At 40.4% G+C, this 26,812-nt stretch overlaps 1 protein-coding gene across 2 annotated transcripts in view; it reads right to left on the bottom strand.

Moving 5' to 3' along the window:
- Positions 1–26,812, bottom strand: part of ELMOD1 (ELMO domain containing 1) — a 44,357-nt gene that overhangs the window by 14,348 nt on the left and 3,197 nt on the right. For both annotated transcript variants that reach the window (XM_042838923.1, XM_042838924.1), the window contains exons 2-5: positions 12,024–12,116; positions 3,483–3,628; positions 3,301–3,329; positions 1,712–1,809 (exon numbers count right to left, since the gene is read on the bottom strand). In XM_042838923.1, the coding sequence (XP_042694857.1) occupies positions 1,712–1,809; positions 3,301–3,329; positions 3,483–3,628; positions 12,024–12,040 (290 nt within the window). In that variant the 5' untranslated portion in view covers positions 12,041–12,116. The remainder of the gene's footprint in view (positions 1–1,711; positions 1,810–3,300; positions 3,330–3,482; positions 3,629–12,023; positions 12,117–26,812) is intronic.

Below are 26,812 nucleotides of genomic sequence, written 5' to 3' on the forward strand. Positions count from 1 at the left end.
GCAAACATTCCTGGGATGGTAGCTCTGCTCTGCAAAGATGCTGCATGAACAAAAATGACTGCACACAGATTTACAGAAACACATAGCATGACACATGTCCCCTTGTCCTTACCTGAGGAGATGTTATGTCTCTGCCATGCAAGGGAAGGTCAGAGCTTCTGAACAAGACAGTTTGGATGCAGGTTTTGCGACATTTGAGAATAGGCAAACCAATGGATTTTTCTTAATCCTGCCTAAAGACATACCTGACCTGCTCCTGCTGAAATTTCTCCAGAAGAGTTTAATATAACCTAAGTGTGTCACACATGAAAGTTTACTCCAGATTATTAAAGTTTAGCTAAACTTCAATCAATTAACATTAAGGAGCAATTTAGTGGCAGGGTTTGCTTCTGTAAAAGTGGCACCACCTTACATGCCCCAGACCAATATTCCTCATTGCTTGGAAAAGGTCTCTGCAAATTAAAGGAGGATACCAAGGAAGGGAGCATGGGTATGAAAGACTCAGCCCTATACAATGCTAAATGCACAGTTTCTAGCTTAAAAACAATTCAGCATTTGTTCCATGCTAAGCATATGAACAATACCTTGATTAAATTAAAAATACTAAGGTTTTCTTTCCCTTATATTAGGACCAAATCATTCAAATGTAGTCAAGGGCCTGAACAAGTACAGAACATTTAAACCCTTTCTCTCCCTGTCTTCTAGAAGACAACTTCTCCTCAGAAGCCAAAGGCAATGCCATAGGGATAGCCAGATGATTGCTGGTGTCACATGAAATAATATTTTAAATAGTTCCATGTTTCTTCTTGGCATTATTCCACCCTGTTACTCAAAGGTGCAATAATGGAAAGAGAATACTTCACTTAGCCCAACTGCTAATGCTATGGCTCACAAAGTCCACAGGTCAGGCTCTGAGCTGTGCACATTTGCATTTACATGTAGGCTTTCCTTGTGTGTTACTGTCATTAATTTTTCACTGCTGTTTTATTTTTTCTGAATTTTTTTTCTGAATTTCAGCTGTGAAACACTGAAACATTGAGCTGAGGCACCCTCCTCCTTTTCCCACTTAAAAATAGAGTATTTGTGACAATACCACTACTTTGTAAGCCAAGCTATGGAATTACCATATACAAAAAAATCCCGAAAGCTTGGACAGTTAGTGCTCAACTCCCTAAAATATTGTGAGATTAGAATTGGAAATTTCAGCAGTCAATCTGGGACAGCAAGGGTTAGCCAGACATTAATGGTTCCAACCAATAGCACAAAAAAAAAGTGCGTACTGTTTAAGATTGTGTTTGAATAACTCAAAGCAGTTTTAAAACTACAGAAATGATATACTGGCTTACTGGTTATGACAGACCAATTTCTTCCCTACAGCTTTGCTAAGAAGCCATCACTGTCATTTCCATGACCACTTGCATTGGCAGTATTTTATCCCTGGGGAATTGGCCCCCATAAATCAATGTATCAACAATATACTAAGACAATATGATTCAGGAAGCAGATACTCAGGACTTTCCTATTACAGTCCCCATAAAAGGGTATTCATTTTTTCATTGTTTTTTTTGACAGCAAAGCTTTACACCAAAAAACAAGATTTATCTTCAAGTTGTGTACCAAAATAGCTAGGAAGAACTAGTTCTCTATGGACCTGGGTACTGAAAAGAAATCAATAATTCCCATTTGTTTCGTAAGAAAGTCATGAACTTACTGTGGATTTATATCTGGATTAATCTTTTTCAGCTCCATGATGTCATCTATAGTTTTTTCAATAGCATCAGGGTGAACACTTACTGAAGTTTGCAGCCGCTAAAAAGAAGTTTTAAGGATATATATTGAACAATAGCTTCCACAGGAATCAATATGTTAGCAATAGCAAACTTGATACCCAACAGCTTCTAGATTAACAGCCCAGAAGGGTCAACTCTACACACACACACACACACACACACTCCTAGCCCTACTGACTAGATGCAGAGCACTGTCCTCACAATTGTCCATGCCCATGTGGCCAGTCTAGTACATGTCTGCAGGAGATGCCAGTGAAGACAATTTGCATGGAGTCTCCCGACTGAACGGCAGCTTCAGACCACCAACCTAGCTACCTAGCTCTACTGGGATTGCTAGCCTTCATTCAGTAACAAAAATACATCTTTCATTCCTCTTGCATATCATTGCCGTGCAAATGACTCATGAAATTCAGTATTTCAAAGAAATCATCAAGCCTTCCAAAAATTGAGAGCTTGAGATTTGTGGTGATCTGTCTCAGAATTAAACAATTCGAGTTGCCTAGATGCAGTCTTACAAGATTCTGCCTTTCTGATTAGGCAAATATACATTTAGTGCAACTGCAGCCAATGTGATACTGTTTTTGCTAACTCTGAGGTAATCTTTTCACCAACACTGGTTCTCAACATGTAGGAGGAATAAATGGTTGAGTGAACTTAATGCACATACAAATGCTTTGTTTCAGATTAGTGAGAAGCACAGTGTTACAGTGAAAGGATGAAGTGGAAGAGTCTTTCCCATCAGTGTATTTAAAAAGAATGAACAAAGTTTTTATGACTATCTTGGCACTGCTGCCTTCAACTTCTCTTACTCCTGCTTTAAAGGCAAATAAACTGAGGCATAAAGCATTTAAGTAACTGACTGTAGATTACATAAACTCTAGGGCAGGATGAATTTATAAGGAGGAGTGGAACCAACTTTTTACACGGGCTGATAGTAATAAGATATGGAGAAATGATTTTAAACTAAAAGAGGGGAAATTTAGATTAGATGTCAGGAAGAAAAATTTAATTCAGAGGGTGGTGAGGCAGCAGCACTGGCAGTCCAGAGAGCTGTGGATGCCCCATCCCTGCAGGCATTCGAGGCCAGGTTGGATGGAGCCCTGGGGAGCCTCAGCTGGTGGGTGGCAACCCTGCCCATGGCAGGGGGCTGGAACTGGATATCTTTAAGGTTCTTTCCAACACGAGCCATTCTATCATTTTCACAATTCTATCATGAGGAAATCACCTAAGAAACCCTCAATTACAGAACACCACCCTTGTCTCCGCTGTGGCCTATTGCTCACTTGATTCCACTAGTGCCACACTGTGACTGTCCCTGCAGCATACGGCACTCTCCAGCTTTGTAAGGCCACCTGCCATGGTGGTCACAGCTCTCTCCTCAGTCGGAGATGTTTTTAATGTGAGATTATATAAAAACCTACAGTGATTTTTATATGGTAAGCAAACAGCCAACCAAACAAAACTGGGCAGGACACAATAGGAAAAGTGAATTACCAGATCTTTCACTCACCTTACTTTTTGAACCTTTCAGTGATGCCTCTGTAAGAGAACAGTAATTGAAAACATTGCATCAGACAATTTTAAATGAATCCAGTAAAAATGTAGCTTGTTATTGTTTTTTAAACAAAGTCATACTATTTTTAGCACATACAGAAAGGTACAAAGGCTTGAAGAATTAATTAATTCAGTTACCTATTTTCATAGTTCTGGCAGCTCCAGGCTTGGTATTGTAACAGATCCTTTGCAATTCACATCGCCCCGTTAGTTTCCTGACCACAAACTTCAGGCAGCGCCACAAGCACTTGCAGTAGAAGTACAGGCATACCTGGATAAACATTCTGTCAGGGGAAAAAAAAAAGTCTGAAAATAAGTCTAGAGCAGAGCCTTGTTTAAACAAGGTCACCACAGAGACTGAACGGCCTTCCTGACCCCTAAAACATCCATTGCCTAGAAGCAGCTTTAAACCATAACCTGTATTGACACTATAAACATTTATCTTGATGACTGTTTAAGGACAAGAGTTTTCCTGAGGCCTCTTATGGTCTGAATTATCCTGTGACCCTATGAAGTCAGGAAACAAACAAATACATGAGAAATGCTCTATTTTCAAGTTGTGTGGTTGTTTTTGACTTTTTTTTTTTAAAGCATTGCAGCTGCTATCATGCCCACACACCACAGGCTATTGCAGTTATATAAACCCACCCCAAAAACAATTTTCATGGGCTACAATTGGCAGGCATAATTTGGCTTTCTAATAAGAAAGCGCTACCACTATGAAGGCCTGGCCTCTGCCATGTTACCCAAGTGTCTAACCCCCTTGAAAGCACCATGACATGAGATGTGGCACAAATCACTGTATCCTTGAGGTCAAAAGCTCATCCGAGAAAAGGCAAATTGCCAAGACCTGACAATGAAAACACTAGCATCTGGGCTGGTCTTGGATATCCCCCTCTAAGTAGCTCATGCTTGAACAGAGTGTTGGATCAGGTCGTGTCCAGCGGTCCCTTCCAATTGCAATCACTCCGTATCTATATCCTATGAAAGCATCCATACAACTTTAATAAGCTAGCTTGCTGTTGTATGGTCAGAAATTATTTGATCCTTTATGTTGTAAGTGCATTCATCATGAGCCTATTATCTGTTCCACACAGTTTTGACACTTTCAAAGGAAATTTATCTGTTAAAAGACAAATTACTATCTTTTACAGGGGAGTCATTGGTTATTCTGAAAATACTAAATTCCAGATACTTAAATCAGTACAGCTTTAATAAAGCTGAAAGAGCTCCATCGTTTCACAGCACAATCTGAAGGGCATGCTGCAGAAGGACATTCAGGAAAGGGAAGATAAGTTAACTCATGTTAAAGTCCACACAGGAGTTTAATCTGCTTTATGCTCACTTTAGCTTAATCTCCTTTGAAGAGGGATTAAACTAAAGGGAACTAAAACCATTTTATGTTTAAATGGAGGGCATTCACACAAGTATTTAGCATGCTTTAAAAACATCCATTTTATCTTCACACTTTTAGTTAATTCACTTAACACTCCTAAATGCCTATGTATAGGAAAACCCCTCGTCTTTATGCAGCAGAGGATTCCTGTTGCATAAAGATAGGAAGTGAAACTCAAAGAAGAAAGACTCCCAGGCTGGAATCAAGTTTTGGGCCAGTTGAAAAAGTTTCAGCTGCTGACCTGGAAATATTTGGGTTCTCCCATCCCAACATGAGCCAGAACACACTGTTGTGAGACACACTGTTGCACGGGAGGCAATCAATGCAGTATTAAGAACAAGAACAGCTATCAGAAGATAAGTCCATCATTTGTCAAATAGTCAGAAGTGTAAGACATTTAAAGAGTAAGTCTCATACAGAGTCAACTGATACCTTCAGCTGCAACATCTCATAGTGACCATAATTTCACACTATGCATTTCAGTTCTTCAAGTAGATGTCTGGTATCAAAGAGTTGACTTAACGCCTGTCCTCCCACACCAAGAATCAAAATACAACATATATAGCCATCCCTCAGCCTTCTCAGCAGGACCCAGCTCTGTGCTCAGGCTAAAGGTCTAGAGAAATGCATGCAATAATCAACATCCACCTTCATATGGAAGGTGGAGAACGTCAAAGTTCTGGGCTTTCATCAAACATCCGTAGCAGAGATTAAGCTACTCATTCTCCTTTTAGTCTTGTTTGCTTTCAATCCCTTACCCAGAGACCTCATTTATATGGAAAGGAGGAAAGGTTTGCTTAACTTCATGCAACAGCCCACATGAGATTTCCTTCTAATGAAGGAAATGAATTCCATTAAAAATCCAAATCAAAACAAAACTCCTGTAAGAAAGTTCATGTCTGCACTTAATTACCTCTAGGGCAGAAACATCACAACTCACTTTATTGTTCAGAACTTTCTTTCTTATCATATTGTGTGATGTGGATAAATTCCCAATAGAAAGAAAAACAGAATGTGTTAGGTGCATTTGAATTACAGTTTTGATTATATGTTGCTGCCTTTATATTCAATGGCATATTAACAAATCAAAGGAAAAATTCTAAATGGGATGAGCTGTGATATTTCATGGTTCCAATCACATTTAGAACTGAAATTTTGCTTTGGCTATGGTCTGAACAAAAATTAGCTACATAAAAATGTATCTACTACAGAAAGTCACTACGACACACAAACACTGCATGTGATTCACTAAAACATACTTAGCAGCTATAGCAAATAAAGCAGACAAACACTAGTTTTGACTTATAGTCACTTATAGAATAAAGTTTGCCTTTGAAGATACCTTCATTTCTCTACTACTCATCCATCTCAAGATTACAACAGCTGAAATCTTCTGTTTATACCATGAACAGCATAAAAAGTAACACAAGCTTGTTTTCAAGGAGCTGTTCTTTACAAAGCAGAACTCTTGCTGGCAGAAGTCCTGTAATAAAGCACACTTGTGAATGAGTTAACTTTTATTTTGTCTGCTTTGCACTTCAGTAAAGCAGAAGCACTGTGGTAGCTATAATAGAAGACACAGAATACTACAAAGAACCCTCACAGAAGTCTTGCCTTAACCACGTCTGACTACTGTGGTGCATTAACTTGTTTGTTTTAGAGCAATTCTAGACCTTCTCTCCACTGAATCTCAGTGTTTTTTTGGCTTTTTCCCCCTGCTTGGCCTTGAAGGTTTTCTTGGCATGGAAAACAGCGTGCTTCCCTACCAGTCTGTGTAGTTATTCAGTTTTCAGAAGGGTTTGCACAACTATGCTTCAGTTCCTGAAGTGAACTTCAAGTGCAGGAGCATTACAGAAAGGAAGACATTCTTAAGAGACTTTACCCTTTCTCATCCTGACCTGAGCTCCTCCTCCTCCCATACTGCATACAACAGTACAGGTCTACAGTTTGTGTTTATACATGAAAAGTACCTTAGAAGAGTTCACATTAATGTCCTCTCAGGTAAAATTGAAAAACTGTGTGATAACACGCTAATGCACGCAGGCCTAAAGAACAGACAGTTCCTGTGTTGAGAATACCATCCGAGAGGAAAGACAACTGTCCCACAAGAAGTCAGATGAAACATTCCTAGTCATTGATACCAGTCACTTGGAGGTCAGAAGCTTCCTGAGAAAATCACAATGCAGCTTGGCATAACTCTGCCAGATTGGCACTCAAAAGGCATCACTGAACTCTGATGTCAATACAGAGGAAAAGTATACTGGACTTTAGAAATGAATATGCATTTCCTTGCATGCCTGGAAGAGACTTATGAAGCGCTATCCAATGCTCAAAGCCACCATCACGACAGTCTAAATAACAAGTGTTTATAATCAGTGCTCCACTGACACAAGCGGAAATAGACAAGAGTTTCTGTGAAACATTTCTGAAATGGATAAACACATTCTATTTTATCAGTTTCTGTGTACTTTCCCTTCCTTTCCAACACCTTCTCTGGTAGTTTCAGAACTTTAGTATTTTCAGAGCTAATAGCAAACTGAATAAATACCCTGGGTAAAATGAAAATGTAACTAAAGCTGGGAAACTACAAAATCACAGGGGTTAGAAGGGACCTCTGGTGATCACCTAATCCAATCCCCTGCTAAAGCAAGTTCCCTACAGTAGATTGGACAGGAAAGCACCCAGGAGGGTTTTGAGTATCTGCAGGGAAGGAGACTTCACAACCTCTCTGGGCAGCCTGTTGCAGTGCTCTGTCACCCTCACAGTAAAGAAATTCTTCCTCATGTTCAGACTTCTTGTCTTAGCTTGTGCCCATTGTACCTTGTTCTGTCACTGGGCACAACACCAAATCCTGTTCTAGGTTCTATGGATAGGAAAAGTACCTATGCAATTATTTTTCCTGAAAAATAGTTTGGTAAAGAAAGCGTTGCACAACAGGATAAAGACCCAAGAAGACAAACTGTTTAGCTGTGCATGGACAAGATGAACCAATAAGTGATTGAGCAAGTGATACAGCACTGTGAGAATCTGACCATCTTTTGGCTTATTTGTGCAACCAAAACTGGGTACAGAAGCTCAACCAAGGAGTAATTACCAGTCATCATTTCTGCCATACACAAGCATGCTATTAACTAAAAGAAATTTACGTTCTGTACTTTTTCGGATTTGACAACTGAAACTCATTTCCCCATTTAGAGATGAAAGCAAGTCACCATAGGAACAAGAGAACATATAAAAGTAGTTTTTTAACAGCAGCTTTCCACACTCTCTTCTTTTGCTTTCTACTGGCCTTATTTTCATTTCATCTGATGGAACTCCAAAAAAAACAGAACTTGTTCTTAAAATCGCTGGTGCTCATTGACTCTTTTGCTGTCAGAAGTCTTTAGGATTTACTGACAGAAGCTAAAATGTCTGCCACAGGTGGTTCTCCAAGTTACACAATTGTAATGTAAGTTACGATCAAGGTGGAAGTGTGGAAGTGTCACCAAGAGACTCCTCAAAACTCTTTACGAAAACAAAAAGCAAAAAAACAAAAAACATGGAAGGTTTAAACATTTCTCTGAGGAAAAGTTCTATTATTTAATAAATAATATTTTAAACTTCAGGGATAATTCAGATAAGAGCAAGCTGCAAAAGAAAAGAAACACACAACAGCTGCTTTCATTCAGACATAGCCTTGGACTAGAGGTATAAACACTGTCAGGAAGATAAGAGTCCTGCAGATTACTGGTGAAAAGCTCTTGGGTTTATAGTTATTCCAGTTACTGGAGTGTTGATGTAAAAAACGTTTTTCCCACTGGAAAGCAGCAGCTGTTGAAAAACAGTAAACGAAGAGGCAAAGACACTGCAGCTACTTTAAAGACACTGATGTCTAAAAATGACAATCTTAGAAAATATTCATAAAATATCCAGACATCAAAACAACTATCACTTGCATAAGTAAGCACATCCCCTTCTTGGCTTTGCAGATGTGCAATACAGTTCTGTGACAGACAGGAACATAGGAAGTATTTCAGAATGACTAATCAGAACGCATAAGCAACTGAATCAATTTATGACTCATTTTGAGTTTTTTGCATTTTAATTGTTCAAGCACATTAGGACTTCAGTTTATCAAAGACTGTCTTACTACATGGCACCAGAGGACACATTTTCCTCACATCTTTTTAATTAATGCCTCATTCAGTGTCTGAATTTGGAGTTCATAGATTACGAGCAATATTTCTAAGCTACTTTTAGACCATCAATTTCACTTTTCAGTTTAAGCAGTGATGGTGACTGCCAAAGAAGATAAGGAACTTCATAGTCAAGCCATTTTGAACCAGGTAAAGACTGCCTTTGAGAGGATGTCTTAAAAAACAAACAAACAAACAAACAAACAAAAAAACATACACAAAGAAATCAAAACAAGCAATACACAACACAATCAAAGGTTCCCCCAAAAACAAAACCCTAAACTATCCAACCCACATCTTGAGTAAATATATGCATCAGAAGTAAAACTGTATGCCACAGTTTTTAAAGTGATGTTTTATACTTGTCTGATGTACAAATATCAGCAGGAAAAGATTTATTACCTTTATGTAAAAGAGCTTACCCATGTCAATAGCATAAAGCAAACAATTTCTTGCTGCCTTCCTTTAAATATGAGTATAAGTGTTATTTGTACAAACTGAGCAATTGCAGTCTTGGTAGTGTAGCCAACATTCCCTTTCATGTGAGGCCCTTACAGCTTCATATACTTGTGGATACGTAGGAAAGGGATCCTTCTCTGCTCAGATTTGGTGAGACATCTGGAGTGCTGCATTCACAGCTGTACTTGCTTTACAAGAGACACAGATAAGTCCAAGTAGGAAAATTGAAGTTTCATAAACTATAGATACCATCAGCATCAACTAGTCCAATTCTTGCTCCATTTTGTGCACCTAGGAAAGCATTGTAACACTGAGCAGTCCTCACCAGCAGCACACTGCATTTGATCTTAACAAGCAGTTCAGGACAAACTGACCTACATAGCAGCTGAGGGAGCTTGCTGATAGACAAAAACTACCAAATATCAAACAACATATGTTAACTTTTTTATTTCCCAGCTGATTTCCAAGCTGGAAGGCTAAATATCAATGTCTTGCACAGAAGTCTGCCTGCAGATCTACACTTAACTGCTTTATTCATTATCACAGAAGCCTGAAACTGCAGCAGTACTGTGCAACAGAACTTGCTGTTGCCAGTAAGCAGTCTTCTTGAAGAACGACTATAGTTTATTTCTTAACATCCTTGTATCTTCTTAATGCATAATAAATTTGAGCAGTATAATACTCATATCAGTCTAATGTTAAAGGATTCATCTCAAATACAGAAAAATCCAGATTCTTGTAAGTAAACAGAATAGTTTTCCCATTTCAAGTGTTTTCTTGTTTGAGGTGCTGTGTTCTATCCCCCGTTAACCTCACCTTCTGTTCTACATTCAGAACACAGAGTGTTTCATAATTAAGTCCTATAACAATTCATTAAACAAGAAATTGCTTTTCATGACTGTATGGGAACTGCTGAGTCACGGCCTGAACCTCTGATTAATCACCTGAGGTGAGCCTTGAGTCAGCCAGAGGAGCACAGGTGAAGGCAATTCACCTGTGCTGCCGGAAGGGGTGGAGCCAGGCTCCCCCCCTCCTGGACCTATTTAAGAGCTGGCTACCAGAGGGGAAGGATCTCTTCTGGAGATCCCCTCTTTTGGTATCTTCTGGTGAGCTCAACCCAAGGGTAAGCTCTTCCACTTATTCTCTTTTGTGATCATTGTCTGTTTGCCTTACTCTCTTGATTGTATTGTAATTATAACATCTTGGTTATACAAAATTATAACATCTTGGTTATACAGTGACCTATGCCATGGCTAACTAAGAGAAGATAACAACATAAGACTTCTCAAAACTTTTAGAATTCACTTTAGAAATGCCATGAAAAAAAAGGAGTTGGTTTCTTCAAAAGCATCAGAGAAACATAAGTAATCAAAACAGCCTGAGTTCTCCTGTATGAAAAAACCCTCAGTGACTTCATCTTGGAGGCTTCCATGCAGCCATAGGGTGGTAGAGGATTGTTTATTAATGATCATTGCCTAGATCATGTATGGCACAAATCTGTAACCTCAGGTTACGCTGCTTAAAGTAAATAAATAATCAAATCTGTACAGAGAAAGAAAGGTAAAGTTACAGGAGTACTGAGACAGCAATCATTGGCAAGATTCAAGAAGGAATGCTCCAGCATGGCTATAGACCATCAGGTCACTGAATCAGTGTTCAGGACTGTGGACAATCCAGAATCTGCACTGTAGAGCTGCAGCAACCAACCCTCTCACCACCCTGATAAGGTCAAAAGGGAACACACTAATGCTCAACCTAATGGCTCACATTTCAGCTGTGTTTTGTGGGTGTTAGCAAAGAAATAACCACTTTACACTTTCAACCTGCACACATTCTGCTTAGGCCTTTTTTGCAGCTGACTCAAAAAAAACCTGAAGAAACAAAATCAAGCATCCCACAGAAATGCCTGGGGCAAGGCTGGCTTCGCAACAGTCATTACAGATTATCAGACTGGAAGTTATGATGCTGATATCCATAGCGTGTACTATAAACAGTCTAAAAAGAAAGAAAAACATAGTGACAGATGCTCTATACAGAAGCATATGTTTCTGTCCTCTTGAGAAAGGTTTCTCCCACCCAGACAGAAAATGATTGCTTTGGTTTATACACAAATTAAGCTCTTGATATGTATCAACTTCTAGGAGCATTCAACTCTCTCCACTGAGTGCAGAACAAAGACAGCATTATATTTCTGTAGTGAAAGCCAGTGCTTGCAAGTCTCCTGTACCACTGCTAGTTTACAGAAAAACAATTGCAAGTCATACACAAGAGCAAATGGAGCAGAACCAGCTTCAAAAGTATTTGCATATCTTCATCAAGCATCCTCCCTTCTGCAACTTCACAAATAGTTCTCCAAAATCCCAAGTTGCCAAAACCAGACACAATGAGCACCACAGGTACACTACTAGTATGGAGCAATCCAAACCCACATGACATTTCCCACATTGTTTCTATAAAGTGATGAAGAGCAAAATTTAAATTAAAACAGCTTTAGTGAAATCTAGGTGAACAGAAAGCAAATTTCATCCGAACTAGTTCAGATGATAGTTCACATTTTCCATATTGCTGATAACAGCTAAAACACTCGTGGCAGCATAGAAACAATTATTATCATCACTTAACACTTGAAAAAACATAAAGAACAGTTACCTCAGGAAGTGTTTCATGATGGTGGTTTGTGTTACAGAAGCTGTAATCAACTGATAATCACCAATAACCTCTTCTTTGCAGGTGATACCAGAGCTGTAGAAATAGAATTGTAAGAAATATCACATCAATAAAAACAAAAATTATAATTTGTCTCTTCAGTGTGAACACGTATTTTGACCAGCACACAACTCATGTTTATTTTCTGAAAAATCAAGTCTTTGAATCAGAGCACAAAGAACATCCAGATTTTCCTTCAAGCTGTTTCAAACACCTGTGGGTTCACAGCAGCTTCCAAGTGGCAGTGTCAAGAGACATTCATCTCTCCGAGGTGTTAGAAGCCCTCTGCTCTCCAGAATTTACAACAGTACTTGGAGACGTTTAGCTTGTAAGCCAAAAGCTAGTAGAGGGTGTAGAATTAATTTTTAGAATCACAGAATCATCTAGGTTGAAAAAGATCTTCAAAGATCAATTCCAGTCGTCAATCTGACCTATCAAGTCCCATCATCCAACGTGAGAGATGTCAGGTGATTACCTTCTTCCCCAGGGTAAATTTCATACGTAACACATACAATGTCTTAAAATAGATACAGTGGACAAGGTTAGCCATTCATTCTGAGCCCTGGTCTGTTACAGTTAGCATTCAATGCAATTACCTATTTTTTCAAGTGGAGAAGAAGAACAAGAAGAGTTGAAATAAAATAAATTAATAAATAAATAATAACAACACAAGAAAAGCCAACCAGCCTGTAAGTGTAACCTTGTCCACGCACTACAGCCTCTCCCCAATCACCTCTGTCACATTTAGGAAACCTGCAGTAAAGAATTACTTAAATAATGCTCATATGTGAAGAGATTCAGACTTCTCAGGTTACTGTACTTTATTGATATCCTGTAAATGACAACAACACAATAACACTTTTTTTTTTATTTTTTTATTTTTTTTTTTAATAATGCCAGAAAACAAAGGAGTGCAGTTCTGCACAGTTGGGAAAACTTCATCTAAGTTTTAAAGTTAATACATTTTCAAGTTTTGTACTAGTACAAAACACACATGCAGGCTTGGATGAAGGCTACACTGTTAAGAAGTGATCTAAGAGAATTCTTCCTTAGCGCTTCATGCAGCACAGAATCACAGAATCACAGAATCACCCGGGTTGGAAGGGACCTCAAGGATCATGTAGTTCCAACCCCCCTGCCTAGCAGGGCCACCAAACACACACATTCAGATCAGGTTGCCCAGGACCCTGTCCAACCTGGCCTTAAACACATCCAAGGACGGGGCATCCACAACCTCCCTGGGCAGCCCGTTCCAGGGCCTAACCACTCTCCTTGTATAGAACTTCCCCCTAACATCCAACCTAAATCTTCCCTCCTTCAACTTGGATCCATTTCCCCTAGTCCTGCTGTTGTCAGCCCTTTTGAAGAGTTTACTCCCCTCCTGGGTGTAGGTTCCCTTCAGGTATTGATAGGCTGCAATGAGGTCACCACGCAGCCTTCTCTTCTCCAGGCTGAACAAGCCCAACTCCCTCAGCCTGTCCTCATAGGGGAGGTGCTCCAGCCCCCTGATCATCTTAGTCGCCCTCCTCTGGACCCTTTCCAAAATCTCTATGTCTTTCTTGTACTGAGGGCTCCACACCTGGACACAGTACTCCAGATGGGGCCTCACAAGAGCCGAGTAGAGAGGGACAATCACCTCCCTGTCCCTGCTGACCACCCCTCTCCTGATGGAGCCCAGGATCCCATTTGCCTTTCGAGCTGCCAGAGCGCACTGCTGGCTCATGTTCAGTCTCTCGTCCATCAGGACCCCCAGGTCCTTCTCTGCCGAGCTGCTCTCAAGGCCCACTCCTCCCAGCCTGTACGGGTGCCTGGGGTTCTTCCGGCCCAAATGCAAAACCTTGCACTTTGCCGTGTTGAACCTCATTAGGTTCACCCGAGCCCAGCCCTCCAGCCTGTCGAGGTCCCTCTGAATGGCATCCCTTCCTTCCACCGTATCGACTGCACCACTCAGCTTGGTGTCGTCAGCAAACTTGCTGAGGGTGCACTCAATTCCCTCATCGATGTCATTAATAAAGATGTTAAAGAGCACCGGTCCCAAGACAGACCCTTGGGGGACACCACTTGTTACCGGCCTCCACCTGGACATAGAGCCATTGACCACCACCCTCTGTGGTGCACACTGAAGAGAATCTGAAAGCCTTCAAAATCTGGTCTCTTTTGTCACATAATGGAAAGCTCTATGTCGAAAGAAACTTATATATATACATATAGGTATATATATATACATATAGGTATATATACACACACACACTTATTTTTTTTTGCAGGATCTATCAGCATTGATGGGATAAAAGTTTTAGCCTACCTTGTTCTTATTTTCTCAACATTTCACAAGTTTTACACTATGCTATTGCCTATTGACAGGAACAGAAGCAGTGTTTAAGTTCACAAAAATGCAGCTATCTTGCTGGATTACATCTCATACCACTCACTAAAAATACATAATCCCTGAACTATGAAATCTTCCTTCATTTATATTGTTTTTGACTTGCTGAATCATGTTGCTGTCCCCTGAATACAGCTGTAATTGGTGGTGGCTGCAGTGACACCTGCATCAAACTCCAGTTCTTCAATGAGTGCAGTAGGCAGGCTCCTAGCACCTCCTGCTACAGCTTTTGATAGACCTTTGATGGCAGCAGGCACAGGGAGCACAGGAGACAGGCAAAAACTGGAGGGGATGTAACTTGCTCCCCTTCTCCAGTCTAATAATTTGCTGTTTAAAAGATACTGCTTGTGAAAGATTCTCACAGCTGAGTCTCAGCTTTTTAGCATCAAAGGGAGGGTGAACAAAGGGAGCTTCAGCACAGCATTTGACCCATGAGGGCAGCCGTGTAAGGAAGATGCCAGAGGTGCCAGGAGTTGTCAGATCAACGCTTCCTTGAAGGGTGTGCGAGCCTCAGCCTCCAAGGTCAGCTCCTTCTTCTTCCTGATCAAGGTCCATGCTGACAACAAAGTGAGAGTAAAGCAGCAGGATCAAGGGGAAAAGAAATTGCTTGCCTGTACTCCAGGGCTGTCTCATCCAACTACATCATGGTGGGAGCCGCAAAGCACTCTCCCTTCAAGTACAGTTATCAGCTACAGCCAATTATAGGTTTGATTTGAATGCTCGTTAAAAATTAGACTGTTTCAAAAACCAGCTCTTAAGAAGCTAACACAGCTGTTCATAAACCTCTGCCTTCACTCAGGAAAGATATCAGTTGGAAAGAAAAAGCATAACTGTCATAACAAGTATTAAAAGTGTTTGTTCTAAACCTTTTTAAAAACTCACCCCTAGATTTATTAAAAAAAAATATATTCTCCATTTAGTTAAAAGGAAAGGAAAAAAGTAACAAAAATGAATCATAGAATCATTAAGGTTGGAAAAACCACTAAGATCATCTGTCCAACCATCAACTCATCCCCACCATAGTCACTGAACACATCCCTCAGTGCCACATCTCCACATCACTTCAACACCTCCAGGGACGGTGACTCCCCCACCTCCCTGGGCAGCCTGTGCCAATGCCTCATAACTCTCTCTGAGAAGAAATTTTTCCTAATATCCAACCTGAGCCTCCCCTGGCGCAACTTAAAGCCATTACCTCACGTCCTAGAGAAACTCTGGAAGTAAAGTCCTAATGTCACAAAAGCCCACATTAAAGCTCTTCAGAGTGGAGAGTAACAGAAGTTCACCTTACTGAGTTCTACAGCCAGTCCCTGACAGCATGGACCCAGCCCACAGCCAGGTTAACACAGTGGTAAGAACAGCCTTCTTCACTGAAGCCCAAAGCCATCATGTTCCACCTGACACCAAGTAAGCTTTCAAGACCTGGAGGCAAGACTTTCAGTGCAAACAAAATATGCAGAGCCTACACTGATGCCTTACAACCACAGAATACCCAAAGCTGAAGGGGACCCACAAGCACCACTGAATCCAACTTCTGGCTCCACTCAGGACCACCCAAAATTCAAGTCCTATGTCATAGAATCATAGAATCACAGAATGGCCTGGGTTGAAAAGGACCTCAATGATCATTGAGTTTCAACCTCTCTGCTATGTGCAGGGTCACCAACCACCAGACCAGGCTGCCCAGAGCCACATCCAGCCTGGCACTGAATGCCTGTGGGGATGGGGCATCCACAGCCTACTTGGGCAACCTGTTCCACTGCATCACCACACTCTGAGTGAAAAGCTTCCTGCTAATTTCTGACCTAAACTTCCCCTGTCTCAGTTTAAAACCATTCCCCTTTGTCCTATCACTATCCACCCTCATAAACAGCTGTTCCACCTCCTGTTTGTATGCTCCCTTCAAATATTGGAAGGCCGCAGTGTGGTCTCCCCAGCTAAGAGATTGTCCAAATGCTCCTTGAACTCTGGCAGGTGGAGTTAGGTAAAGATTTTGTGTGTGCGTGAAGGAAACAATGTTTAAATTCTTAAAAAATATATGTTTCCACAATTCATGGCTGAGTAACTTCAATTATTCATAAATCTTGAGAGCCACAACTCCTAGTTTCTATAAACCTTTTTCCACTTAAAATGTAATAGATCCCTTTTAACTGAAAATGAAAAAAAAAAAAAAGAAAAAAAAAAAGAAAAAGGAAAACAGTATCTCAAGTAAAATTAATGGCTGGTCTATTTTACTCCCAAAGTTGTTACAACATCTGAGTTAGTAAGAAAAAAAGCTATAGCTTTGGACTATATCTACACTGTTTTAGAGCATCTTTCCCTTCAGATTTCAGACAATTGTCTAAGTACAATTAGGTGAGCTTAGGGGGAGAAAAAGTATCTGTGATCAGGGGAAGGGATTTAACTCTCCTATCTTCTTAAGGAAAGGATACTGGAAGAGTTTCCTCAGTAGGTTGGATATTTGAAGACAAGAAAGGTTTTTAAGTTCCACTTGTAGTAAAGGAAACATAGAAGAAAAACATTCTGCAAGTGAAAGTAACTGAATTAATGAACATTTGTGAGCTTGCAAAAGAAACAGAATAATTAGCCAATTTACCCTTCACTGAGAAGTTCACGCAGGTTATGGATTTGGGGAGTTTTGACCGGTTTCTCAAAACGCAGATTCCTGCAGCAATACTTTTGTCATGAAGTCATATCTGAACATGGAGAGCAGGCGGGCACCCAGCGAGGACAGGCTGCTGGTCACTGCACCCACCCAGCGCTCCAGGGGCCACGCCGGCGCTTTCACCCACAGCCTAAGAATAACATTCCCACCTTAAGCTATAGACTGACATTTGCTCACTGAGAAACCTGGAAGACAATTTCTTTCTTCTCTATTTGTAGATGGCCTTTAAGTTGTTGTTGCTGTTTTCCTTTAAATTCCAGTCAGACGGCTAGGCTAAGTCTAAACACAATCAGGTTTGATTTTGTTAGCTGTTTTACAAGATACTAATACCCAATAAGCACCTGACTCCAACAGCACACAGACCCACCACTGAAAACCACTTGGCAGAATGTATTGAGTTTGCACTTGCAACTTGCATTCTGAGGCTATAGGTGGGAAATGACATGGCAAGGACACAGGTTTGGATCTCCTATGTGCTCAAGTTTCTCAGCAAGTTTCTCAGTACAGTTTCACTTACATTACTTATAAGAAATTAAACTCCTCCTCCCATAACATACACAAATACCTGTTTACTGTAAATGGTTTTATCCAGTTTAAAGAGTCAGGAGTTTCCACTCCTAAAACTAGCAGCAAAACTTCTTGGCAGAGAACACAGCAAAACTATTTCTAGTTCTTTGTCAACATACAAATTCCTTACACAAGTCCAACTAACTAGCTGGACTCTTGTGGCTATTTACAACCTTCCAAGCAGCACAGCAAAACAAGCATCTATCTGAAAGGTTAACAGTGGCTGGGGGCTTAAGGAAGTCGAGAAAGACTTAAAAGTCCCATCTTGCTCTGAAGCTGAGGGGTTGCTCTGTCTGTCCTTAAGACAGCTGCAAATTCAGTTGAGGGAAAAAAGAAAAGATGTGTTATTTTGAGTAAATCACCATAAATGCAGAATAAAATATATTAAAAGGTAATCTTTACAGTGTTTGTTTTCCAAGTCAATGACTCACCTGGCATATTTCAAGTATTAAATATACTTGATAAACCTTCTAAATGAAGGTTTATATTCTAATTGCAAAGAAGGAATAGCTGTGCTGAAGACACGTCATGAGAACAATTAAGATGAGCAGGCTGAATATATGACTTTGTTAATGTGGATGTATAGATTACTGTTCATTCAAGTTTCCCTCCTAACAAAAAGAAAAAAAGAGAATTACATTGTTTGAAGTAGAAGGCAGTAATTGTACAGGCATCTTAAGTGTAGGATAAGGGACATTAATTTATTTTCAGCTTTAGTTGTTGTGGTTGCAGAAGATGCTCTTCTGAACCAAGTATCACCAATATGCCATCATATCATTGACTTTAGGCTGCAATTTGTGTCACCAAAAGTGTTTTGCCTTGGATATGACTTTTTTTTTTTTTTTTTTTTTTTTTGAGATGGAATTATTAATGCTTCTCTACCCCAAGCACCAACATGCAATGGCTAGAACTAAAAAGAGGACAAATATCCATGTCATGAAATGTTTCAGGTGGTCCTGGTGGCTAGCAAGCTTGCCAGGAGCCAGCAGTATGCAAAGTAAGCTAACAGTGCTCATGGCTGCATGAAGAGAAGCACAGCCAGTGAATCAAAGAAAGGAACTGCCTTCCCCTACTTAGTGGTCACTGGACCACATTTAGGGACTGCCTCTAACTTTGGGTGCCAACAAAACACAAAGGACACCAATGAACTGGAACAGGTTCAGCAGAGGCCACAGATGTTGGAGAAGGGCGAGGCCTTGAGCAGCCTGTTCTGACCTCAGAACTGAGCCTGCTGCAAACAGGAGGTTGGGCAGAAGACCTTCTCAGCTCCCTCCTAGCCTTTGATCCCCAGCTTCCGCCAGTACTTCTTAAGGGGAGATCTCAGGTATCTTGAGTTATGCCTGCTTGTAGATTATTTAGATAGGGTAGCATCAGGGTGCAGAAGTTTTTGCTGTCTTATTAGTTTGCAAGCTATCAACTTCTCACTAAAATCCTATATAAATTGCACTGTTTACTCTGAAATGTACCTAACAGCACTTTCCAACTTGCACTGATATTTGAAGATGGAATAAAAGTTGCTTAAAAAAATGTATATATGTGCTCAAGAATGCATATATGTGCACATACGTGCTCAAGACTTAAGTATGTTTAATTATATTATTCATATTGTAATATATATTATGTTAATATATAATTACATACAAGTATATATACTTATTATATAATATATATATATAACAACTCAATAAAAACAGAGGATCTTTGCTAGTCATAATTGCAGTGTACTTATTTGAACAATGCTTGAAGGGGGCATACAAACAGGAGGAGGAACGGCTGTTTACGAGGGTGGATAGTGATAGGACGAGGGGGAATGGTCTTAAGCTGAGACAGGGGAGGTTTAGTTTAGGTATTAAGAGGAAGTTTTTCACTCAGAGGGTGGTGACACACTGGAACAGGTTGCCCAAGGAGGTTGTGGATGCCCCATGCCTGAAGGCCAGGCTGGATGTGGCTCTGGGCAGCCTGGTCTAGTGGTTGGCGACCCTGCACACAGCAGGGGGGTTGATGATCTAGATGATATTTGAGATCCTTTTTAGATCAGGCCATTTTATGATTCTATGATTAACCTTAAAAATTATAGTAAATACAGTGCATAGACTTCTCCAACTCACAACATGCCCTTGGAAACTGCTCCATTGCTGAAAAGGCTCCTGGGAACATGTCACCTCAGACTTTAGTTTCAAGGAATTCAAATTCATTTTGTGTTTGCACTGAGGTGGCTTTACACTACACCAGTCGATACAGACACTGGCAGGATCTACCTGAGCTGATGCCTGTTCTGTGTGAACTTAGTTTCCCAGAGGATTTTCATTTCTGTGTGCTCAAGACAAGGCTGTGTTCAACTACAAGCACTCTTTAGAAGAAAATCTTGGAACAAAATGTCACACTTGAGGAAGCTAATGAGCAAGACTTGAGTTCAGCCACACTGTCACAGGTAATGAGGTTTCCTCTCCAAATCTCTATCACACATTAGCATTTTACATTTCTGTATGTCACTAGGAGAACTAAGGAAAGGCTGGACATGAAGTCATACCCCACTGAATTTTACTCCTCTCTAAAAGATCCTTCAAGACTGAGTACATTGCAATGCTTATTGAATGCAAAGGAGGAGCCTCAAGTAAAAGCTTCAAATCAGGATTGAGGAGGCAGGACAAACACAAAAAAGGCTCCCCCCAAACTGCTAAATAATGTTTTTGAAGTCTACAATTCTACAATCTCACCAGCACTTCACCCAAGGCCATTACTGCCTCTTTAAAATGCTAAATAATCTCACAGATTTGTGACAGAAACAAAGAAGCTTCAGGAGGGTTTTACAATGTCTGTAGGAGTCACTGAGAAGTAAATCTGCACTTGGATTCAAGGAAAGTCACTTACCAAACCTCATATTGCAGGTTACTTCTAACACCACCCACTTAGGTCTATGCACTGAAATCTGTCAGTAGATAACAGTCACCTGGCAACTACTATAAATAAGCCACATTTTACCACAGATAACATCAAACCATAGCTCAACATCATAGCATCAAGCATCTCCAATTCACTGTTGATATCTGTCCCTGAAAACAAAGTCTTTTGTTCCATATCTGATTTTTTGAAAAAGAACTAGATCCTAGAAATTCAGCAAAGGAGGCATGCATGCATATACATATATTTTGTATGTGGAATTACGGCAATAATTACTTCTACCGATTTCAATTAGTTCTGCTCTATTATAACACTGAAAGATGTTGAGAGAAAAAGAAAATTAAGTCCCTTCAGGTCAGTAGTGAAAACTTCAGTGGGCACATTCTTTTTCTAATGTGAAGTAAAAAGTAGAAGTTCTCCACACCCCAAAATACTGCAGTCTTCCAGAAATGCAACCAGATGCTTAAATACTTTAATTCCTTTATATGTTGTCTCCATCTTCAATGTTTCCATTCTTAACAAGCTTACCTTATTATTTTTTTGAGGAAAGTGTATTTGATCCAGAAGAGGACTGAGTAGGTAATATGTCAGCTAAAAATGAAAAGTGAAATGAAAACGAAGTCTCATGCTTGAGAAGAGCTTTCAGTGTACAACAAATTCATTATTTATTTCTTTATCACTTCATGTCTTATAAAAAGGCATATTTTTTAGCCATTTCTCATGAACTCTCAACTTGGCCCTTGAGTTCACCCAATAGTGCAGCAGCCACATCCAGGTGGCTCAGGTCTGACTTTATAGCTTACAGTGCCATGGTTCTGGCCTACTTGCTCTGTTTCCATACATACTGTAGAACAGCTTGTACTGTGAGGCAGCCTGTTCTAAATAAAATATTATGCTTCTTTGTAGCAACATTCCTTCAAGCTTAGAATAAATCATGTGAGACTAGATGCATAAAATCCAGGAGAGGCAACCTGGTTAGCTCTCAGACTCATTACTGCAGAAGCTCCATGAAAGAAAGGAAAAAAACAACCAAACAAAAAGCAACACAATTCCAAGCCTTTCCTCCATCTTCCAAAATTAATACTTTCAACAGGGAATAAGTTAGACCCTCTTGCCTTTCCCTCTCCATTTCTACCTCATTACCTAGATTAGTGAGGGTATAAAGTAAAGAGTAAAAATGAAGTATGGGCTTGCTTTCAAACTTAACTGAAGCTTAGATTTGCCAGATTTTTTATCAGTTCCCAGTAAACAAAAGCTATGTGGAAAAACATCCTTACAATGGCTAACTCTTTCTCTGTTCTTTCCCCAGCATTTCCACTATGTGTTATTTTTACTTGGAAAAGGTAGAATAAATACAGCCATCAGATTAATACAACTACCCATCAAGTATCAGCCTGAAATCATGAATAACCACAGACTTTCATATTTAAGCAGCTAACTTACAAAAACAAACAGAAAGACAGCAGAGATGTTAGGTTGTAGGTCAGACAGTGCTTTCAGGCTAGAGTACACAAAGCAGCAGAATTACCCTGGAATTGGGTGAGAGCCATACAATTCATTCTGGCCTATCAGAAAATTGCTCCATTTGATACCCATTTTTCCTATCACTGCACTCAGATTATTTTGATATACCAGTGACAACTTTCATATAGAGCTCTCCAAGGTAGGCAGGCAAGAGAAAGCGTGTATGAATTTATGCCTGCGCTTCTATGAGTTTATAAGCAATTTTCCCTAAAAGAGGATTTGAGAGTAACCACTTCCTCTGAAGCAAGTCAGTAGATAATGTCAAGAAGTAACTGTGAAGTATTTGACCATCCTACTTTCATGCAGGGATTTTATGCAGATGTGTTCTATGACAAGTGTTACGCTCCAACCATTAGCTGCCCAAATTAGTGCAATCTGCAGAGGAACCACAGTAAATGAGCAACATACTTAATCCACAGTAAAGATGACTGCAAATCCCACTACGGCTTTTTTTTTTCCCCACAAGCTTCATGCCCTACTATTTCATCCAAGAGGGTAGGAAACCGGGACACTTCCCAGTACAACACCTTGCTAGAAGCTCTGGGTCTTCTGGGCAGCAAGCACATAACTGTTGGAGGATAGATTTCTCTGGTTTTACTGATGTCTGGAGCATTCATAGAAGTGGTAGAAAGAATCTATTTGCTCACGGAAACTAGAAAGTTTTCTTAAGTTGCTGGTATAAATAGTGCAAACCCCATACTTTGGTTGGAGCCATTCTTAGGAAAAGAAGTGAAACGGTAACATGGTCAAAACTCACCTTAGGGGCATCTTTCTAAGTCTGTCATTCAAACAGGCTTATGCACTGGCAGTTACAAGTATCTTACTAAGTTTTACTTCCATTAACAAGGGTTGAAAACACTAAAATTGGTTACATTTAAACTCCTTTCATCCTTCTGTACCCTAAGGAAACTCTAATCAGCATCAAAATCAAGCTCTGCTTCTATCAGTGGTGGAGAATGGAACCTATAATGGAGTTTGGTGACAGAGACATTTGCAGCAAAAAGGGAAACAGTAACACAAACACCCCACTATGATGAGCAAGTAAAAGGAAAAGATGCTGAAAACCTGCAAAAGAGAGACAGAATACTTTGAAGATCAGAATAGCTATATTAGCTAGTAAGCAAAATGTATGAAGCACTTTCATGCAGGGCTCAAGAAATATCCTCACATGCTCCTGTGGTAACTGTGGGAGGTGTCCTTTCTAAAAGAGTAGGAAGATGGTCAGTAGCAAAGAAAGGGGGAGGTATCATCGTTCCCTCCTTCCCTCTGCCTCTTCCTGTTCTGTCCTTTGCTTTAAGTGCTCACTTTCAGACAGAACAGGATGCTGGCAAGGATTTGATGGCAGAAGAATGGAAAAGGGGATAAGACAACATAGGAAGATGAGAAAGAAGAAACACGAAGAACAGAGGAAACTGTTCTTGCAATGTTATTACTGAAGGGGAAGAACAAAGCAAAGCCAGGAAGAATGCAAACTAGGGCAGGATGATTGACAGCATTGCCGTTACACATTCCTTAACACAGTGCAACACTGAAAGTCTTCCTTCAACATCTCTTTTGACTTAGGGCACGTACTTTTTACAGTCCTGCCCTTTACCACAAAGGCAAAGCAGTAGTTAGAAATATTATTTGAAGAAAATAAGTAATACAAGTTTCTAAAACATTTTCAGACTTATCTATAATAAATCAGTAATATGAGCTGATAAAATACCTGAGATGGTAACCTGTATGAAATAGCACAATGCACTGATGCAGATTTTCTCCAGGTTGTTTTTTGTTGTTATTATTGTTTATTTGTTTTGAAGACTGAAATGTTAACTATGATTTTCTTTTTATTTTCATGCTTCAAAGCTACTCCCAGATTGCTTGGTTTGCATGTGATGTTAACTGAACATTTAGGATGCAGAAGAACAAAATCTTTGCTCATGCTGTGCAACTCAAGTTTCTCCTTCAATAAAAGAAATATCCGTCAGAATTTCAAACCATCCTAGTGGGAGGGAGGAAAGGGAATGAGAAGCTAAAACAGTCTATAGTATCAAAACTTAATGCTGAAACATCTACCCTCTCTAAAGGAAATCTCAATCTAGCTGTTCTCAGGCTTCTCATTTGCATACAGCAGCCTAAGGACACAGCACTGATCTTTGGAAAGACCATCTCGCAAAACACTTGTACTGTCAGTGGATCCTTGGATATTCCATTCTGGTCTCCCCACCAAATAGACGGGCATAGACTTTATGATCTCTTAATCTCTGCCCAGAGTATATCCCATTTCCCTTATCTTTCTCTGAAAGTACCCTCGCTCCTCTCCCTTCTGCAAGTTGTACAGCAAGAATTCCTCTTTTCCTCCTTCAGTCCATCTGTTCTTGTCAGGCTGCCTTAACACTAACAGCATGAAGGCCTAGCAAGCCCAAATTTAACAAATCCCATCTTCATGCTTCCTAGAGGCACAGCCTGTTTGATGGTATGCGTTCAAGCCAATGTTGATATGGATGCAGCTCTGTGAAGGTAAAGTGGGAAAGAGAATAAAAGACTTGCTCTTATAACTGCCTATTAGAGCTATGGAAAGGGATGACAGCCTCCATGAACACAGGTTTTTTCATACTAAGGTGCCCACTTCTATCAACTGTCTGCCTACCAAGTGCAGGTATTACCAATACAGCAATAAATTGTTGCTGTGTCATGGATAAGTCTCAATACCTGAAGCATTCTGGAAAAAAAAAAAAAAAAAAAAGGAAGATTTTGGGTTTTGTTGTTGTCATTTTTGCTTCATATTTCTTATATAAAGAGTACTAACAATCAGTGGCAAAATTTCATCATCAGCACAATGGCCACAGAAGCCCATACACAATATGCTGACCCCAGTAGCATCACAGTTTTGGGGTCCAAGGAAACTTTATCAGTTCGTTTTTGGCAAACAGGCACATAATATGTGGCAGAAAGAATACACTGTGGTCTAAGTCTTGTCTGATCAAACTTGTTGCTTTTTATAATGGTATAACTGCTTCAGTGGACAATGTAAGAGCCACTGATGTCAGCTATCTGCATTTCAGTGAGGTCTTTGACACAGTCCCCCATAACATCCTTCTCTTCAAGTAAATAAAATATGGATTTCACAGGTGGACTGTTCAAAGGAAGAGGAACTGGTTATAACATTGTACCCAGAGAGTGATGGTCAATGGCTTAATGTCCAAATGGAGATTGGTGACAAGTGGTGTCCTTCAGGGGTCAGTACTGGGATTGGTGCTCTTCAACATCTTCATCAATGACATCAGCAGTGGGATCAAATGCACCCTTAGCAAGTTTGTGGATGACACAAAGCTGTAGGATGCAGTCAAAATGTGCAAGGAACAAGATGCTATCCAGAGAGACCTAGACAGGCTTGAGGAGTGGGCCCAGGTGAATCTCATGAGGTTCAACAAATCCAAGTGCAAGGTCTTGAACATGGATCACAGCAATCTCTGCTATCAGTACAAGCTGTAAGGATGGAACACAGCCCTGCCAAAAGGAGCTGGGGATACTGGCAGATGAAAAGCTGGACATGAGCCAGCACTGAGCCCTTGACTGCATCAAAGGAAGCGAGGCCAGCAGAGCAAGAGAGGTGATCCTGCCCCTCTGCTCTATGCTGGTGAGAGCTCACCTGGAGTACAGCATCCAGACATAGAGTCCTCACTGCAGGAGAGACGCGGACCTGTTGGAGGGTGTCCAGAGGACAGCCACAGAAATGATGCATGGGATGGAACATCTCCCTGTGAGGACAGGTTGAGAGAGCTGGGGCTGTGTACCTGGAATGGAGAAGGTTCCGATTGCAGCCATTTGTTTTCTCGAGGGTGGCCATACGAAAGAAGGGGACAGACTCTAGCTGGTTCTGCTTGATAGGACAAAGGGAAATAATTTCAAGCTAAAAGAGAGGAGAATTAGGCTGGAAATAAGGAACAAGTTTTTTACAACAAATGTGGTGAGGCATTGGAACAGGTTGCCCGGAGAAGTGGTGGATGCCCCGTTCTTAGAGATATTCAAGGTCAGGCTGGGGCAGGCTCTGAGCAGTCTAACAGAGCTGTAGGTGTTCCTGTTCGTGCCAGATGAGTTGGACTAGATGACTTTTAGGGGTTCCTTCCAACTCAAGCAGTTCTATGATTCTGTAAGTCCTACACTTGCAACACTGATAACCAGTTGTACTCAGGCTGTTTGTGTAAAGAATGCCTGTTTAGTACCTTCAGAACATATCAGTTAACTGTGAATGAACTAGCAGCATGGTACAAAGAGATGAGGAGACAGAATCCTGCATGACTCATTTTCTTGGCCACGATATCTCTGAGCATCCATCTCTATGTAGGAAAATACATACCACATGAGCTACAGCTACATCAGCACTTAGCACAGACCAACAGAAATGGCTCTGCCAAGGGAAAAAAAACAACAGTGCCAATCATTTGAAATTGAAACTACATAGTGGAGAGCAGGAGGAAAAGGTGTTTGTTTTTAAACAAAGCACCTGATACTGACACTGGACAAGCTCCAGCCCTCCAGCCTTGTCTCTGGGACTGGCTGACTGGTAGCAGGCAGGATGCAGTAAGACAGTTCCCAGAGCATGTCCTCCCACTTATTTTCAGGTATTCCCAGACTAGCCCACAATACCAGCTGAAGAAGAAATCTAAAAAAAAAAAAAAAAAAAAAAAAAAAAAAAAAAAAAAA

This window comes from Centrocercus urophasianus, unplaced genomic scaffold, assembly GCF_019232065.1.
Source record: "Centrocercus urophasianus isolate 14NV4802_14NV808 unplaced genomic scaffold, USGS_Curo_1.0 seq_9, whole genome shotgun sequence".
NCBI classification, from domain to species: Eukaryota; Metazoa; Chordata; class Aves; order Galliformes; family Phasianidae; genus Centrocercus; species Centrocercus urophasianus.